Here is a 17,894-nt window from a genome sequence, read left to right as displayed (position 1 = left end):
TAAACCACATTAGCTCACACTGAACGGTACCAATCAATGTGTTGTTGAAGGCTTTCATGGCCGGGATCACAGGGTTGTTGTATGTTTTCCGGGCTGTATGGCCATGTTCTAGAATTATTCTCTCCTGACGTTTCGCCCACATCTATGGCAGGCATACCTCACAATCTCTGAGGATGCCTGCCATAGATGTGGGTGGAATGTCAGGACAGAATACTTCTAGAACATGGCCATACAACCGGAAAACATACAACAACCAATCAACTTTCTTATTTCTTATTATTCTCTAGTTTTTCCCCCGCTTAAATTCATCACACATTTCTTGTTCCAGACCAGAAGAATGAAATGGCCTGAACATATGGCTGGTTATTTCAGATTGTTCATGCAATGCCGTGTTAGAACCTGGTCAGGGCAGGGAACAATAGTGGTGCTAGGACATATCCCACTGTAAATTCTTTAATTTAAGAAAGAGACATTTTATTATGCCTCTTATGGCCTTGACTCTTGCTTTACATTGTGGAGTTTTAGCAAGTGGAGGGATGTAAGATAGAAAAATGGGGATCAGAGCCTGAAAAAGCCACTGACTCTACAGTGGGCCCTTTATAGCCATGAGTTCTGTAACCACACATTATTAAACTATCTATGGTTTTTTTAAAAAATCTCCCAAGCAAATTTTGATTTTGCCATTTTATATAAGGGGATGGAATTTTACTATAACATTGCTTATCATGGGACTTGAGCATCCATGAATTTTGTATCCATGTTGTATGCTGGAACCAAACCCCAGCAGATACCAAGGGCCCACTGTGTAGTTAAATGAATTCAGAAGCTGGACAGCTCCCTGTCTACATAACTATGTATTTGAGTGCTAGAAGGAACACAATACAGTACTTTGGATCTTCAGTCCAAGTGTTGTGGTTTGCCAGCTGCCCTCACAAAAAATCTTGAGACTGTCCAGACGTTATGGACTACATCTCCTATCAACCCTGATCATTGACTTTGTTGACTGGGGTTGATGAGAATTTTAATCCAAAATATTTAGAATATACAAGGCTGAATCTCACAGTTATTCCCATGTATATGAGGAAAGTTAGAGGCACAAAAGGATATTTTTCTTATGCTAAGGCAGTTGTAAGAACCAGAGAGCCTAATATAAAAGACAGCATTGCATAATTTCACTGAACTTAAATCTGCTCTGGGGAACAAGAGCCTGTACCTGGAGATTGTGTAGACCAGGGGTCCCCAAACTTTTTAAACAGGGGGCCAGTTCACGATCCTTCGGACCGTTAGAGGGCCGAACTATCGTTGGCCACTGAGCAATAAATAATAATAATAATAATAATAATAATAATAATAATAATAGCAGCAGCAATAATAATAAAAAAGAGGGTTGGAAGAGACCCTTTGGGCCATTGAGTCCAATCCCCTTCTGCCTTTGTGCACCGAAAACACAAGCAAAGCACCCCTGACAGATGGCCACCCAGCCTTAATGTTAATAATAATAATAATAATAATAATAATAATAATAATAATAATAATAATAAAGAGGGTTGGAAGAGACCCTTTGGGCCATTGAGTCCAATCCCCTTCTGCCTTTGTGCACCGAAAACACAAGCAAAGCACCCCTGACAGATGGCCACCCAGCCTTAATGTTAATAATAATAATAATAATAATAATAATAATAATAATAATAATAATAATAATAAAGAGGGTTGGAAGAGACCCTTTGGGCCATTGAGTCCAATCCCCTTCTGCCTTTGTGCACCAAAAGCACAAGCAAAGCACCTCTGACAGATGGCCACACAGCCTTAATGTTAATAATAATAATAATAATAATAATAATAATAATAATAATAATAATAATAATAATAATAATAAGGGTTGTAAGAGAAGAAGAGACCCCTTAGGTCATTTAGCCCAACCCCCTTCAGCCCTTGTGCCGTGGGGGCCGGATAAATAGCTTCGATGAGCCGCATCCGGCCCCCGGGCCTTAGTTTGGGGACCCCTGGTGTAGACAGTAGATAACAAAGATGTCCTCAAAGCATTTAATTTCTTTTTTACCTTTGCCAAGTGCCAGTAGTGGAGTTCATTGGTGATGAAAACAGTAGAAGTAAGTTGATGCTACCAGAGATAACCATGATGGGCACTTCACATAAAGCTTTGGACTTTCCTAGCTAATCACTTAACCAGTGTTCTTTCATCCCAATCTCCCCAGGGGAAGCCTTATGCCTTTGACCGTGTTTTCCCTCCCAACACTACCCAAGAGCAAGTCTACCATGCCTGTGCCATGCAGATTGTCAAAGGTTAGTTGGGAGTTGGTGGGGCTGCCTTGTGTATAAGATCAGGAAATGTGGGGCAGTAAACTAAAGATATACAATGAAAATGTCTGGAGTCTGCTTTCTCACTCAATTGCTTTTTTCCTTGCAGATGTGCTGGCTGGTTACAATGGTACTATCTTTGCTTATGGGCAGACATCCTCAGGGAAGACTCACACCATGGAGGTAAGGGGTTGTCTAGTATATATATGTGTGTGTGCTTAGAACACAAACACGGGTAAGAAGTCTTGGCCTGGCTGTCACACTTGAAGATGTGAACAGTGTTTAAGCAATCAAGGGTTAGTTGGAGCACATTTGGGGTTGGGTGTCCTCATTTAGTAACCTTGTTGACATTTCTCTCCCACCAGGGTAAGCTGCATGATCCCCAGCTCATGGGTATTATCCCGCGCATTGCCCAGGACATCTTCAACCACATCTACTCCATGGATGAGAACCTGGAATTCCACATTAAGGTCAGAGTCATGTGGAACAGTGGGCCTGGTGGGGAATCAGCACCCAGAGAGGCAGATTTGGGGACAAAGGAACTATATTAGCAAGTGGTGGTATAATGGTACGAGAGAAACAAATTACTCACTGTTCCTATTTCCTTCTAAACTCTCTTCTACCCAGGACCATCACTGCATATTCTCTCCCCAACAAGCTTTGAGCAGATGACATGCCTTGTATGCAAAAGGTCCTCAGGTCATTCCTCACAATTGGCACTTAAGAAATTAGATAGCAGATGGTGAAAACAAACTTTCTTTGACTGAGATGTGGGAGTCATGTCACTCAGAGTAGTGAACAGCCATGGATTAAATGGGCAAATGGCTGAATCTATTAACCAGTTTTCTATGTTGTTATAATGATAATAATAATAAAACTTTATTTATAACTGCCCTCTCTCCCCAAAGGGACTCAGGGTCATTTAAAGAAATAACAACATGGCAAACATACAGTGCCGAAAACCAAATAGAAAATCAAATTTATTTATTTCCCTCATTTCTATCCCGCACTTCTCACCCGAAGGGACTCAGGGCAGCCACAGTCTGGCAAAAATTCAATGCCAATATACAATACAAAAAAATAAAACATAAGCCATTAAAACAATTGGATAATTTAACAAAATACAATAAATACATTTAAAACAATAGAATATAAAATACATGCACCAAAATCAAAACAAAAACATAAAATAAACTCAATATAACTCTTGGAACTGGCTCTATGTTGACAACATAGGGAGATGTTGACAAGCTGGAAAGCGTCCAGAGGAGGGCGACTAAAATGATTAAGGGTCTGGAGAACAAGCCCTATGAGGAGCGGCTTAAAGAGCTGGGCATGTTTAGCCTGCAGAAGAGAAGGCTGAGAGGAGACATGATAGCCATGTACAAATATGTGAAGGGAAGTCATAGGGAAGAGGGAGCAAGCTTGTTTTCTGCTGCCCTGCAGACTAGGACACGGAACAATGGCTTCAAACTACAGGAAAGGAGATTCCACCTGAACATCAGGAAGAACTTCCTCACTGTGAGAGCTGTTCAGCAGTGGAATTCTCTGCCCTCGACTGTGGTGGAGGCTCCTTCTTTGGAGGCTTTTAAGCAGAGGCTGGATGGCCATCTGTCGGGGGTGCTTTGAATGCAATTTCCTGCTTCTTAGCAGGGGGTTGGACTAGATGGCCCATGTGGTCTCTTCCAACTCTACTATTCTATGATTCTATGATTCTATGTTGTCTTTTGATTCCCAGGTGTGCAGAACAGTTTGGAGTTTTAAAATATCTCAAATATTTGCAATCCCCTTCTTCAGTCAATAGAGTCCCCTCTCCCATCATCTCCCCTTTTCTTCCCTCACTGGAACAGTGAGAGGGTCCCTGACCCAAAGAACTACAGTTTTACATGGACATTAGCACTATCAGGTCTAAGGAGATAGAACTTGGTACTAGAGTAGAGTCTCGCTTATCCAACATTCACTCATCCAACGTTCTGTATTATCCAGCACAGTCTGCCTCCCACCCGGATCCACAGCTGTTTCTCTAGGCAGCAACATGCAAGAGGCCAACATGCCCAACAATGACACAAGTGCAGCCATGCCCCCAAACAATGGCAGACTTGTAAAATATTATTTTTGGTGCTTAATTTGTAAAATAATAACGTAATTTGGTGATTAATAGGCTTTTCATGCTGACTTTTTTTTAAAAGGCTTTAAACAAAATAGTCCCATTCTATGTAAAGGCCTCTCCTTTTCTGGTCAAATTGTATTCTTTTGCCCTCACTTTGTATCCTTTACCCTGTTCATTTCTTCATTTCTCTCATAGGTTTCCTACTTTGAAATCTATTTGGATAAAATTCGTGATCTGCTAGATGGTGAGTGATCCTCAGAGTTATTTATTTCATCTCAAAAAAACTGCATCAATTAGTATAGAACTGATAAAAATAGAAGGAGCACAAGTGGCTAAATGTCTTTTGACCAAAAACGGGCAACAGCGACTGCATTGTCTGTAGCCTCAAACAATTCTTCCTCTGTACATGAGGTGGGACATTGCGGACAAGCATACAGATGCGGAGTTGTCTGTTCTGCCCCACAGTTGCACAAGGTGGAGGATTCTTTTAGGTATTGCCATTTTGCCAGGTTGTCTTTTGATCTGCCCAGTCCACTTCAGGGACTTCCAAGTGCCTATGCTTGGTTTGCCCCTGGGGGCAGACATTCGTGGGGGTCCATCCAATTGGGATTTCCTGGCTTAGCTGCCCAAAGGGATACTCTTACTGTTGCTGGGGGAACGTTAAGAGCAGTGGTGGTTCTCATGAATAATTGTCAGATATGTTAAGTGTTGAATAGTCTAGGTCTTGGCGATTGCATGTCAGGAGTTGAGAAAGGTTGGATGGAAACTGATGGTGCTGGTGGATGTTGAGGAGATAGTGGTGGATGGTGGGAGATGTAAGAGAAATATAGGGCTCTGGACAGCCTGGTTCTTTCTTAAATGTTTTCCTTTCCTTGCCTACAGTGACCAAGACCAATCTCTCCGTTCATGAGGACAAGAACCGTGTGCCATTTGTGAAGGTGAGATTTCTGTGAGGTGAGAGGGAGGGCACCAGTGATCTATGCAAAAGATGATTTTTTTATCTGTGGATAGGGATGCAACATTCATAGCAAAACCTGAAACCTGCTAAGTGATGCAGTCAAGTTTAAACTACAAAATAACTAACTTCTAAGGAATAAAACAACACAATGTTTTCAAAATAATTGGAAGCCTATTGCAGAATATATAGGTAGAATATTTAAAGACTGGTTGAGTGATTAAAAATAAATTGTCAGAAAGAAGAGCAAAATTATGGTAAATGTTCTACCGTTAGGTCACCTTTGAATACTTTATGCAAAATTTACATGTATATAAATATACATTGCTTGATAGAACAAAGTATTGTAAGACTCTATCTCGGTCTAAGGTCGAGAAGTTTACTTTCAATTTAAATACCGGTACATACGTTTTACTATTGTTAGAAAGTGTAAAAATATTAATGTTAATTGGTGGTTTTCATCCGAAAATACATCACACAGTCCTAGACACTTGGGAAGTGTTCAACTTATGATTTTGTGATAGGAAATCCAGCATGTCTATCTTGTTTGCTGTGTCATACAACATCGTTGTGTCAATAATAATAATAATAATAGTGAAATTCATGCTAAAAAAACCCCTACAAAATAAAAATGCTGTATAGTATGACTCTCATATCCACAGGGACCTCTAATGGATATGTAAAATAGTGGATTATAGTGAAGTTTATTATTTTCAATGGGATGAATAACTAAGGTATTGAAAAAGAGGTAACGCTTATACAGGAAGCCCCGAGTAAGTGCTGAAACTGTGGATAAGTAAAACTGTGTATTGTTTTTGCAGATACATGGGCTTATTATATTTTTATATCTCATAATAACCTTTTTAAAAAAAAATGTAATATGAAATCTATGGAATTGATAATTTATCTGTACATTTCTGCACTCCTTAAATCCAACCCCAGCTCTCTCTCTTGGGGTATCTGTTTGTGGTGAGAAAGCAAGAAAAGGAGCCCAGGTGAGAGGCTGAGTTGTGTACGGGCAGGATGGAGGTATGGTGGCAGCCAAGCAAAATGTACTTAAAAGGAGATGAGGTCACCTACCACCATTAAACTACAGCCATGTTGTTTTTGTCTCCTGACTTAGGGCTGCACTGAGCGCTTTGTTTCCAGTCCTGAAGAAATTCTGGATGTCATTGATGAAGGGAAATCTAACCGTCATGTGGCAGTCACTAGTGAGTTCTGAGGCTGGGTGAAGGGGCAAGAGTGATCAGTGGTCTATGATTCTATAATATACTTTATTTATATTCCACTCTATCTCCCTGAGGGGACTCAGAGCAGATTACAAGTACATATATAGCAAACATTCAATGCTGTTATACAATTGACAAAGACAAAACAGTACATAAACAGAGGCAGGCTTCCCTCTTTTTTCTATCTCCGGCATCTGGATGCTGTGCTCGACTCAGCCATGGGAAGGTGCTGTTGTTCCAGTCTTCCACGCCGAGGAGCGTTGTTGTTCATAGATGCCTTCCTGATCGAGCTGCCAGCTTTTCAGGGGTGCCTTTTATCTCCCTGCTAAAGCGGTACCTATTTATCTACTCACATTTCTGTTTTCGAACTTCTAGGTAAGCAGAAGCTAGGCTGATGGCAGGAGCTCACCCTACCTTGAACTGCTGACCTTCTGGTCAGCAAGATCTTCTGTAGCTGGCAGTTAACTCACTGATGTATGGGAGCCTCAAGCCTACTTTATATGTGATCTTCCAGGCCTAGCATTGCCAGCCAGATGTGTAATGTGATACTTGGACCACCACCCCTTTTTGTTTGCTTGTTAAAGCAATCAGCAAATAATCATCACCATCACCGTCGTCATAAATGGGAGGCTTGACAGTCTTCCCAATGGTGAGCTACCTGTCTCTATGGCAAAACAAAGAAAGCATCTCATATCTGGAATTATGAAATATTAAAAGATCCAAAATTGTTGGATAATAGTCAACATAAATGAATTTTGTGTTAGACTTGGGTCTCATCTCCAGAATATTTCATTATGTTCGTATATGTAAACAGAGGTATTCTAAATTCTAGAAAAAAATCCAAAAATTCAAAACATTTCTGGTCTGAAGCATTCTAGATAAGGGATTCTAAACCTGTTTAGATATGGCTGTAGATTCAAGCCATTTCCTGAACATTTGCAAATAGAAACAATTAGAAACCAGGAATGATATCATTGTTTTAAATAAATAACAGGACGTTTGAAAAAATATGTCTGGTCACAGGAAGAAGAAGAGAGGTGGCAGAGATTCTGTAACATTTAATACACAACAAGATTAGTACACAGCAAACAGGATCACATGTCGGACACTTCCCAAGTGTTTAGGACTATGTGATGTATCAGCGAATAATGCATGCAGATCCGAGTAGGGTGGCCTTTTGCAAACGACAAATAGTCATTTTGTCAGCGCCAATTGTTTTCAAGTGCAGGCCAAGGTCTTTAAGCATTGCACCCAGTGTGCCGATCACCACTGGGACCGCCTTCACTGGCTTGTGCCAGAGTGTTTGCAGTTCGATCTTTAAATCCTCATATTGTGTCAGCTTTTCCAGTGGCTTTGCATTGATTCTGCTGATGCATGGGATTGCAACATCGACGATTCATACTATGTTTTTTCCCACAATCGTGAGGTCAGGAGTAATAATAATAATAATAATAATAATAATAATAATAATAATAATAAGCATTATTATGTGTATCCCGCTTCTCCTCCTCTGTCCCTTCCTTTTCCTTTCCTTATGCACAAAAATGTATTGATAAAATAAGGCAACACACAATATTAAAACTAATATTTTTCATTAATTATAAAAGTAACTAACATGCCTTTATCTACAACATATAACCTATATATGTTCTAAACAAACACCTGCTAAACTAATCTATAATAGGCTTGTGCATTTCGGGAGAATCTCTATCTGTTTCTGCTTGCTTTTTCCAGAAGCCCCTCCGTATCCATTTTCCAGTGCCTCCCGAAAACGAGTGTGCTGCTGAATGGGTTTTTGTTCTGCATCCAAAAAAACCTGTTCTTTTCAGACCATTGGTGGCAATTGGGAACTTACGAGGCTCCCCTTTTCCTTGGGAGCCATTCCTTTCTAATAATAATAATAATAATAATAATAATAATAATAATAATAATAATAATTTTATTTTTGTACCCCACCACCATCTCCCCAGAGGGACTCGGGGGTCAGCAATAGGGTTAAGAAAGTACCCTATCCAGCCTATTATGGTGGAGGGAGACTTCCCACAGTCTCCCCTTTCATATCCTTCATTAAGACCTGGATTCAAAGAAGCATCGGCGCTAAGATACTACTCTTTCTAGATCCTTTATCTTTTATTTGTAGAGAGAAGACTGGGTTTAATGCTTCTTAAAGCTGTTTCTACTCTAGAGAAGAGGCAAGTGTGCATGGGCTTTCTCTCTTAGCATCACATGGCTACAATTCGGCCAACTAAGGGAATATTACAAAAAAGATAAAGTAAAGGGCTTCATGGGGAAAAACAATCTATGGGACAAAATATTATTTTCAGAAGGCCGACTAATTTCAAAAATATATAAAATTCTATTAGAATGGAACACAGAGATGGAACTAGTGAAAAGTAATATGACTAAATGGTCCAAAGATATAGGAAGGCCTATCCTAATGGAGGAATGGGAGGCTTGTTGGGGCAGGAAATTAAAATTCACATACGTGTATCAATTAAAGGAGAACTGGATGAAGATGTTCTATAGGTGGTACATCACCCCTAAAAAACTAGGAATGATTAATAAAACTAATAATTACAAATGCTGGAAATGCGATAAAAAAGAAGGGACATTCCATCACATATGGTGGGAATGTAAAAAAGCTAAAAAGTATTGGACTAGGGTACACGAGATAATACAAAAAATGTTAAATAGAACATTAAAAAAGCTCCCAGAACTGTACCTGTTAGGAATCTTTACAGAATCTCAAGATCAGAATGAAGAGAAACTAATGACGTATTTAACTACCGCGGCAAGAATGACCTATGCCAGGCTTTGGAAACAAAAAGAAACCCCCAAGAAAGAAGATTGGCTTATTAAAGTTGCCGAAATAAAAAATATGGACAGATTAACTTACATTATAGCAAAAACTCAGGGCAGGCCAAGAAAAGAGACAAATTGGCAACAGATAGAAAAATACCTGGAATTTAAAAATACGTAATAGGGAATTGAACTATTTTAGTTCAATGTAAAAACTGAACACTATATCTGAAGTAAGAACAGACTGAAACCCCCACCGAAAGGAGGAAGAAGAGAATGAACAGCAGAAACTGAGAAGGAAGAAACGAGTGTGGCCACAGATGAAATAACCGACCATTAGAGAAAGTTAGATCCATTTCGCCAGAGATGTGGAAGTCAAACCACCAATTTTTAAACTTGTTTTGTGATTTAATGTGTTTGTTTTTCTTGGGTTTTTTTTCTCTTTTTTTTTCTTTTTTCTTTCTTTCTCCTTGTATGTTTTCCTCTCCCTGGTATGTCTGTGTGCACAATCTTTATGTATATATGTACACTAATATGTCGAAACTTAATAAAAAAGATTTGAAAAAAAAAAAAGCACCAGCACTCCACACAGCTTTCTAAGAGGTATTTTAAGGAGGCCCAGGGAAGGAAGAGCCATGACCTGTAGCTCAGTAGAGCTATCCTCCCTGGACTATCTTTAAAATCCCCTGTTTTTAGTGCCTGAAATCTCATTTCTGCTTGCTGGTTATGCTTCCTTAAAACTGTTTCTGCTTTCTACTCTAGAGGAGAGGTAGGCTTTTCTTTTTGTTTGCGGGGATTACTATTATTAATAATAATGATTATTTTTAAAAGTATTTTCCAAAGGTGAGAAAGGGAAGGAGAAAAAGGTGACTCACCATCTCCAAGCCCCCAAACGCACACGTGTGCGCACGCCACTCACCGTCCCTTAGGTCCCCAACTCCCAGTAAAGTAAAAGCAAATGTTTCTCTTTGACATTAAGTCTAGTTGTGTCCGATTCTGGGGGTTGGTGCTCTTCTCCATTTCTAAGCCAAAGAGTCGGCATTGTCCGTAGACACCTCCAAGATCATGTGGCTGGCCTGACTGCATGAAGCGCCATTACCTTCCTGCAGAAGTGGTACCTATTGATCAACTCTCATTTGCATGTTTTTGAACTGCTAGGTTGGCAGAAGCTAGGACTAACAGCAGGAGTTCACCCTCTCCCTGGATTTGAACTGCCGACCTATCAGTCAACAACTTCAGAAGCTCAGCGGTTTAACCCACTGCACCACCAAGGGCTCCTCAACTCCCAGTCAGTCCCACTAAATAAAAAGAATCACAAAAATAAAGAAAAATCAAAATGATTCAACTGTGATGCTGAATAGGGGAGGAGGAGCTGAGATTGGCTCCTGCTTTCATGTCTGGCGGGTTTTTGTACCGGAAGGACCCTTACCGTTACGTGTCCCCAAAGTACCAAAGGTACTGAAGGAAACAGAGGAAACAGGGGAAACCAAATCCGTGCACATGCCTAGTCTATAGACCTCTCGTTTGTTGACTGTTCATTTTAATTTCTTATTTTTGGTCTCTATAAGTATCACTTTATTTTTACCTTTCTACTTTTAATAACACCTGTCTATATCAGAAAACCAATAATTGAAGATTGTCCCCATCTCTGCTGTATAAAAGTAATAAATATGTCCTGGCCTTTCTTGAATTCAGTCAAGGGTTTCTTCTTAATCAACACTGTCAATGTTTCTTTCTGAGCTAATTCACATATTTTCATCAGCCAATCTTCTTATGTCGGTATATCTGGTTCTTTCCGTCTCTGGGCATACATGATTTCTGTTGCTGTAATCAGAAAATAAACATTGAAGATTACTATTATATATGACTAATAATGAATTTTGTGTGAGAAATGAAAATTTCAGCTATGGATTAGGCAAGGCCAGTCAATGCAACTGGGATGGATAGGGAATATATAAGTGATGTCATAATGTTGTCATAATGGCAACAGAAGCCTTTTGTCTTCTTTGCATCACTATGGTATAATGTGGGTCTCTAAGCCAACTGTGAGTTAGATATCATAAACCACAATCTTGCTGCCCTCTAGAGACAACATGTGCTAGTTCAGTCTCTTGCTATCAGTATTGCTAAATACAAAACACAGGCAAGAGATTGGTCTGCTGTTTGCAAACTGGGGTGGAGAAGTGTACCCAGCAGTACAGTGGATTTAAGGGTTGTTGTTGTTGTTGTTGTTATTAATTCATTTCTATACCACTTTTCTCCCGTGGGTGGGATTCAAGGCGGCATACAACATATAAAATTGTACAAATACATCCGATCACAATACATAATCAGTTAAAACCTCATATCCTGATATAAAAACCCAATTAACATATCAAATAAAACAATTTAAAAACTTACAGCAAGCATCATTTAAAGATATCCATAACCTCCGGCCACTGAAGTTATTTGTCAAATATTATCAAAATATCAGACTGGCAGTGCCTATTATCCTTTGTCTGGTTTTAATTTGCAAACAAAAGGCCAGTAAGGAGGGTGCCAATTGTGGCTGCGGGGCCACCACCGAAAAAACCCTCTCTTTCGTTCTCACCAAACACACCTGCGATGATGGTGGGACTGAGAGAAGGGCCTCTCCTGAGGATCTTAGGGTTCAAGTGGGTTGGTAGAAAGAGATACAGTCCCTCAAGTAGGCTGGTTGTAGCCTACTCACTAAAGACCTCAGTTGGGTTTGTCATGAGGTTTTAGGGTGAAAGCCCCAGAACCTTTTGTTTAACAGGGACAATGCCATTGCCTATCATGACCCCCTTTGTCTGTCTGGCACCTTCTGAGTTAAACTGCAATTGCCAAGTTAACTGGAGAAAAAATGGATTTTTCCATCAATGTGGTGGTGTTATGACCTACTGCTCTTGTAATCTAAAGGATTTGGAGTATGGCTTTGCAAAAGCTCTTTCCCCAATAGATGTGAAAATTGCTGGAAATTGTTTCAGATCAGACAGGCGTAGGTATGTTTGGACTCTCCATGGACATGTTGCTATGGAGACTATCCAGATAAAGACCTGTATTTCAGAAATCACCATTGACACTACTGCATGTCTCACTTCAGACCTCAGTTGGGTTTGCCATGATGTCTCCATTAAAGACTCCTTTTATAATTAAAATATAATCCACATTGCACAAGTGTGTGTGTATGTGCATGTGTATGAATGTACTGTGTGTGTGTGTGTGTGTGTAGAGAGAGAAAGAGATAGGGAGGGAGGGAGCCCTTGATGGTGCAGTGGGTTAAACCGTCGAGCTGTTGAACTTGCTGACCAAAAGATTGATGGTTCGAATCTGGGGAGCAGGGTGAGCGCCCGCTGTTAGCCCCCACTTCTGCCAATCTAGCAGTTCGAAAACATGCAAATGTGAGTAGATCAATAGGTACTGCTCTGTGTGAGAGAGAGTTCCAATGTATCTCCTTCTTCCCCACATGCTATTCTTATAATCATGCCTCCAATGCTTTTGCCAACTATCTTTTGTTTGTTTTGATTCCTGTTGGTTTTGTGAAAGCCGGGCCCTGGACATTAGGTTCTGCTTCTCTGAAGGTTGACAACAATATGAGTCATCTCCTTTCCAAGTCTGACAGATCAATTGCGTGGCCTCTAATGTTTGCATGTTCTTTCCTTAATAGTCCCTGGTCTAATGGTTTCCTCGGGTTTTTGTAGCATTTCGGGAACAGGTTATTTAGAAACTGCAGTAAGGAATGAAGGGAAGAAGGAAGGAAGAGAAAGGCAGAGAGGCAGAAGTGTTTCTGCAAACTCATTGGGGAGCAGTATATTTTTCTCATAACATCTTTGGTTCCCTTGGCCCAGATCTTTTGATCCAACTCATGATTTCAACATTATTTTGTATATTGACCTTTTATGACTGTTTTTATCCATGTTGATGTTTTATTGTTGGTTGATTTGTTTATTGTTTTTTGTTTTGATTTTGTGCTGTTGTGTCCGGGCATAGCCCCATGTAAGCCGCCCCGAGTCCCTTCGGGGAGATGGGGCAGGGTATAAGAATAAAGTTGTTGTTGTTGTTGTTGTTGTTGTTGTTGTTGTTGTTGTTGTTGTTATTATTATTATTATTATTATTATTATTCAACATTATTGTGTATCTCTACCACTAGATAGGCTGGATTTGCACTGCCCTCTATCCCAGGATCTAATCCAAAATGATCTGCCTTGAACTGGATTATGAGAGTTTCCACTGCCATATAATCTGGAATAAGAAGATAATCTGGAATCAGATCCTGGGATACAGGGCAGCGTAGAAGGGGCCTAAGTTGAAGACTGTGAGTGCATCTACACTGTAGAATTAAGGCAGTGTAACACACCTTTAACTGCCATGGCTTAATACAGTAGAGTCTCACTTATCCAAGCTAAACGGGCCGGCGGAAGCTTGGATAAGCAAATATCTTGGATAATAAGGAGAGATTAAGGAAAAGCCTATTAAACATCAAATTAGGTTATGATTTTACAAATTAAGCACCAAAACATCATGTTATACAACAAATTTGACAGAAAAAGTAGTTCAATATGCAGTAATGTTATGTTGTAATTACTGTATTTACGAATTTAGCACCAAAATATCACGATATATTGAAAACATTGACTACAAAAATGGCTTGGATAATCCAGAACCTTGGATAAGCGAGGCTTGGATAAGTGAGACTCTACTGTACTATGGAATCTGTTCAACATCTTTATTAACGTCTTAGATGAAGGGTTAGAGGCATGACCATCAAGTTTGCAGATGACACCAAACTGGGAGGGATAGCCAACACTCCGGAAGACAGGAGCAGAATTCAAAACCATCTTAACAGATTAGAGAGATGGGCTGGAATTAACAAAATGAAGTTCAACAGGGACAAATGCAAGTTACTCCACTTAGGCAGAAAAAATGAAATGCAAAGATACAGAATGGGGGATGCCTGGCTCGACAGCAGTATGTGTGAAAAAGATCTTGGAGTCCTCATGGACAACATGAGCCAACAATGTGATGCGGCAGCTTAAAAAGCGAATGGGATTTTGGCCTGCATAAACAGGAGTATAGTGTCTAGATCCAGGGAAGTCATGCTACCCCTCTATTCCACTTTGGTCAGACCACACCTGGAATCACACTGTGTCCAATTCTGGGCACCACAATTGAAGGGAGATATTGGCAGGCTGGAATGTGTTGACCCAAATGATCAAGGGTCTGGAGAACAAGCCCTATGAGGAGCAGCTTAAAGAGCTGGGCATGTTTAGCCTGCAGAAGAGAAGGCTGAGAGGAGACATGACGAGGGCCATGTATAAATATGTGAGGGGAAGTCATTGGAAGGAGGAAGCAAGCTTGTTTTCTGCTGCCCTGGAGACTAAGACGCAGAACAACGACTTCAAACGACAGGAAAGGAGATTTCACCTGAACATCAGGAAGGACTTCCTAACTGTGAGAGCTGTTCAGCAGTGGAACTCTGCCTCAGAGTGTGGTGGAGGCTCCTTCTTTGGAGGCTTTTAAGCAGAGGCTGAATGGCTATCTGTCAGGGGTGCTTTGAATGTGGCTTTCCTGCTTCTTGGCAGGGGGTTGGACTGGATGGCCCACGAGGTCTATGGCCAACTATGATTCTATGAATCGTGGGTGTTGTAGTTTGGTGAGGCTCCTATTTAGCAGAGAAGAGTAAAGGGCTTATACAACTATAGCTCCCATGATTCTATAGCATTGAGCCATAGCAGTCAAAGGGGTTAATTAATTAATTGTACAGTATTGGTTGTGTTTTGTGTAATACTAAACAGAAGTGAATGACATGTGCAGAATTTCTGCCCAAGGTTTCTCCTATGGGTAAGAGTGGGTAAGCTGTGTTTCTCAGGCCACGGAGTCTCCTTGCCTAATTTCATATGGATATCACCTCAATTTCAAACGTTATCTGTAAATAAACAATTACTCCAACTCATTTCTGGGAAAACCATCCTTTGCACACTGGGTGGGGGAAAACATAGGGCAAGAGAAAGGAAGATGTCAGGACTCAGCCTAATTTAGGCTCTTTAGTCATATTCACTATCAGAATAATAATAATAATAATAATAATAATAATAATAATAATAATAATAATTGTATTTTTATTTTTATACCCTGCACCATCTCCCCGAAGGGACTCGGGACGGCTTACATGGGGCAAGCCCAGACAAAACAGACAATGTAAAAAACTCAACAATAAAACAAATCAATCAACAATAAAACAAGTCATAAAACAAATGAGGTCATATACAATAAACATATTATTTCAGTATTAGCTGAAAACTGTCTACTAGGAGAACACGATCCTCTTATTAGGACTGAAGTTAAATTCAGCTGTTAACCCACTCATCTTCTTCACATGGAACGAGGTAGAAACAGCATCTTCTCCTTTGCCTTAGGCAACAAAACGTCTTGGTTTAGCCCACCACTGTGATGCAACCCTCAATTCAAAGCAGTCCTTGACAGGAAAAACAGAATGTTGTCTTTGGGGCACAAAATACTGGCACCCCTCCATCTTGTCTCTTTCTGTTTTGCAGACATGAATGAACACAGTTCTCGCAGTCACAGCATCTTCCTCATCAACATCAAGCAGGAGAACATGGAGACTGAGCAGAAACTGAGTGGGAAGCTTTACCTGGTGGATCTGGCTGGGAGTGAGAAGGTGCAGTGGAGGATTTGGAAAGACTTGGTGTCCCTGTCGTGATTGCCAAGGCAGGCAGGGTCGGACATGCTTCCATAAAGATCACCTGTCCAACATCAAAAATCCATATCGTTCCTTGCGGTGCCTTGAAACAACTTCTAATCAGAAACAATAGCTATTTAAAGCATCTTGTTTCCCTGTCTTTTTTTGTCAGGGCACCCAGATAACCTATCCTGCCTGCCCTAAAGCCCTTTGGACCCATTGTGTATGCATGTGTCTGGTACTGCACACTCCCATCCCCTGCAGTTGGCAGATTTTATGAAGACTCTAGTTTTGTAAGGCATAGAATCAATTGGTGTTTCTAAGGTTGTCTAATGTGGAGAAACAGAAAACATTTTTCCTGCAGTATGTCAGGGATCACCAGTACCATATTTGTTCCCATTTGCTACAACTGCTTTTTTGGGTTGCTGTGACTTTTCCAGGCTGCATGGCTATGTTCCAGAAGCATTCTCTCCTGATGTTTCGCCCACATCTATGGCAGGCATCTTCAGAGGTTGTGAGGTCTGTTGGAAACTAAGCAAGTGAGATTTATATATCTGTGGAATAATGTCCAGGGAGGGAGAAAGAATTCTTGTCTGCCTGAGGCGAGTGTCAATGTTGCAATTGATCAGCTTGATTAGCATTGAATAGCCTGGCAGCTTTAAATCCTGGCTGCTTTCTGCTGGGCTGAATCCTTTTTTGGGAGATGTTAACTGGCCCTGATTGCTTCATGTCTGGAATTTCTGTTTTTTCTTCGTGTACTCTGTGAATGCACACTAATGGAGAGGCTGCGCCTGCGCAGGTCCCAACGGAAACTCTTCCCAAGCTGAAGTTTAAATTTTGGCGGTAGCCACGCCCCTCCGTCCCCGGAGGGCATATAAGGCAGCCCTCGGCGTCTCCTCCCCAGTTCCTTTTTTTCCGCCGCAAGGTTCACTTCGGATTCTCATGTCTACGACTCGCTTCAAGCGCTGCACTCAGTGTGCTGCTAAAATTCCTGATTCCGACGGCCACGCCAAGTGCCTCTACTGCCTCGGAGAGGCACATGTCGTCGGTACCTGCCGTTTCTGCCTGGCCCTAACGGCTCAGGCTAGAAAGAATAGAGCCGCGAGGCTTAGAGCGGCGCTCTACGAAAAATCGCTTGCCCCTGAACCCGCTCCGTCGACTTCGGGCACGAAGCCGCCGCTTAATCCGGGTTCGATGTCGGCTTCAACAGCTAAAGCCCCTTCGATCTCGTCTAAGGCGTCCAGAGCCTCCAGATCGTCTAAGGCCGCTAAACCACCGTGCACACTCACCACGGCTACGGTGTCGACACGTTCTGGTCGGGTCGGCCCTTCCTCGACATCGAGCTCGGTGGCTTCCGTATCTTCGGCCCGATCCCATCTTGGGGCTCCTCCGTCGACCTCTGCGATGAAGATCGCCCTTAAAAGGGCTCACGAGGAAGCTCGTCGGTCCCAATCCGACTCAGCGATGGTCCCTCCCACGCCGGGAAAATCCCTGAGGGTTCCATCAAAACAACCACTCGCTAAGAAGAGGGCTACCCAACGTTCTTCCTCTTCTGCTTCCTCCAAGATGGACGTCCTTTCTTCGGCGACTTCTTCTAGGAGGTCCTCTCCGATCGCTCCTGCTCAGCGACCTCGCCAAACTTCTCCTCAACAACTTTCTGATGGCGAGTTGCAGGACTCACCCCACCACTCCACTCAGACAGTGGTCAGGGTGCCTTCTCCTCGACCTGCTGTCTCTCATCGTCCGTCTCGCCAGCAGCTTTTTCCCCCGACCTCGACACCGGAA

At 41.4% G+C, this 17,894-nt stretch overlaps 1 protein-coding gene across 2 annotated transcripts in view; it reads left to right on the top strand.

Annotated features, from left to right (window-relative positions):
* kif5a (kinesin family member 5A) overlaps positions 1–17,894 on the top strand; it is a 96,431-nt gene that overhangs the window by 38,584 nt on the left and 39,953 nt on the right. For both annotated transcript variants that reach the window (XM_003223624.4, XM_008115066.3), the window contains exons 2-8: positions 2,214–2,301; positions 2,426–2,499; positions 2,682–2,786; positions 4,622–4,670; positions 5,309–5,364; positions 6,505–6,592; positions 15,964–16,088. In XM_003223624.4, the coding sequence (XP_003223672.1) occupies positions 2,214–2,301; positions 2,426–2,499; positions 2,682–2,786; positions 4,622–4,670; positions 5,309–5,364; positions 6,505–6,592; positions 15,964–16,088 (585 nt within the window). The remainder of the gene's footprint in view (positions 1–2,213; positions 2,302–2,425; positions 2,500–2,681; positions 2,787–4,621; positions 4,671–5,308; positions 5,365–6,504; positions 6,593–15,963; positions 16,089–17,894) is intronic.

Source organism: Anolis carolinensis, chromosome 2 (assembly GCF_035594765.1).
Source record: "Anolis carolinensis isolate JA03-04 chromosome 2, rAnoCar3.1.pri, whole genome shotgun sequence".
Lineage (NCBI taxonomy): Eukaryota > Metazoa > Chordata > Lepidosauria > Squamata > Dactyloidae > Anolis > Anolis carolinensis.
This window is presented reverse-complemented; position numbering and strand designations above follow the sequence as displayed.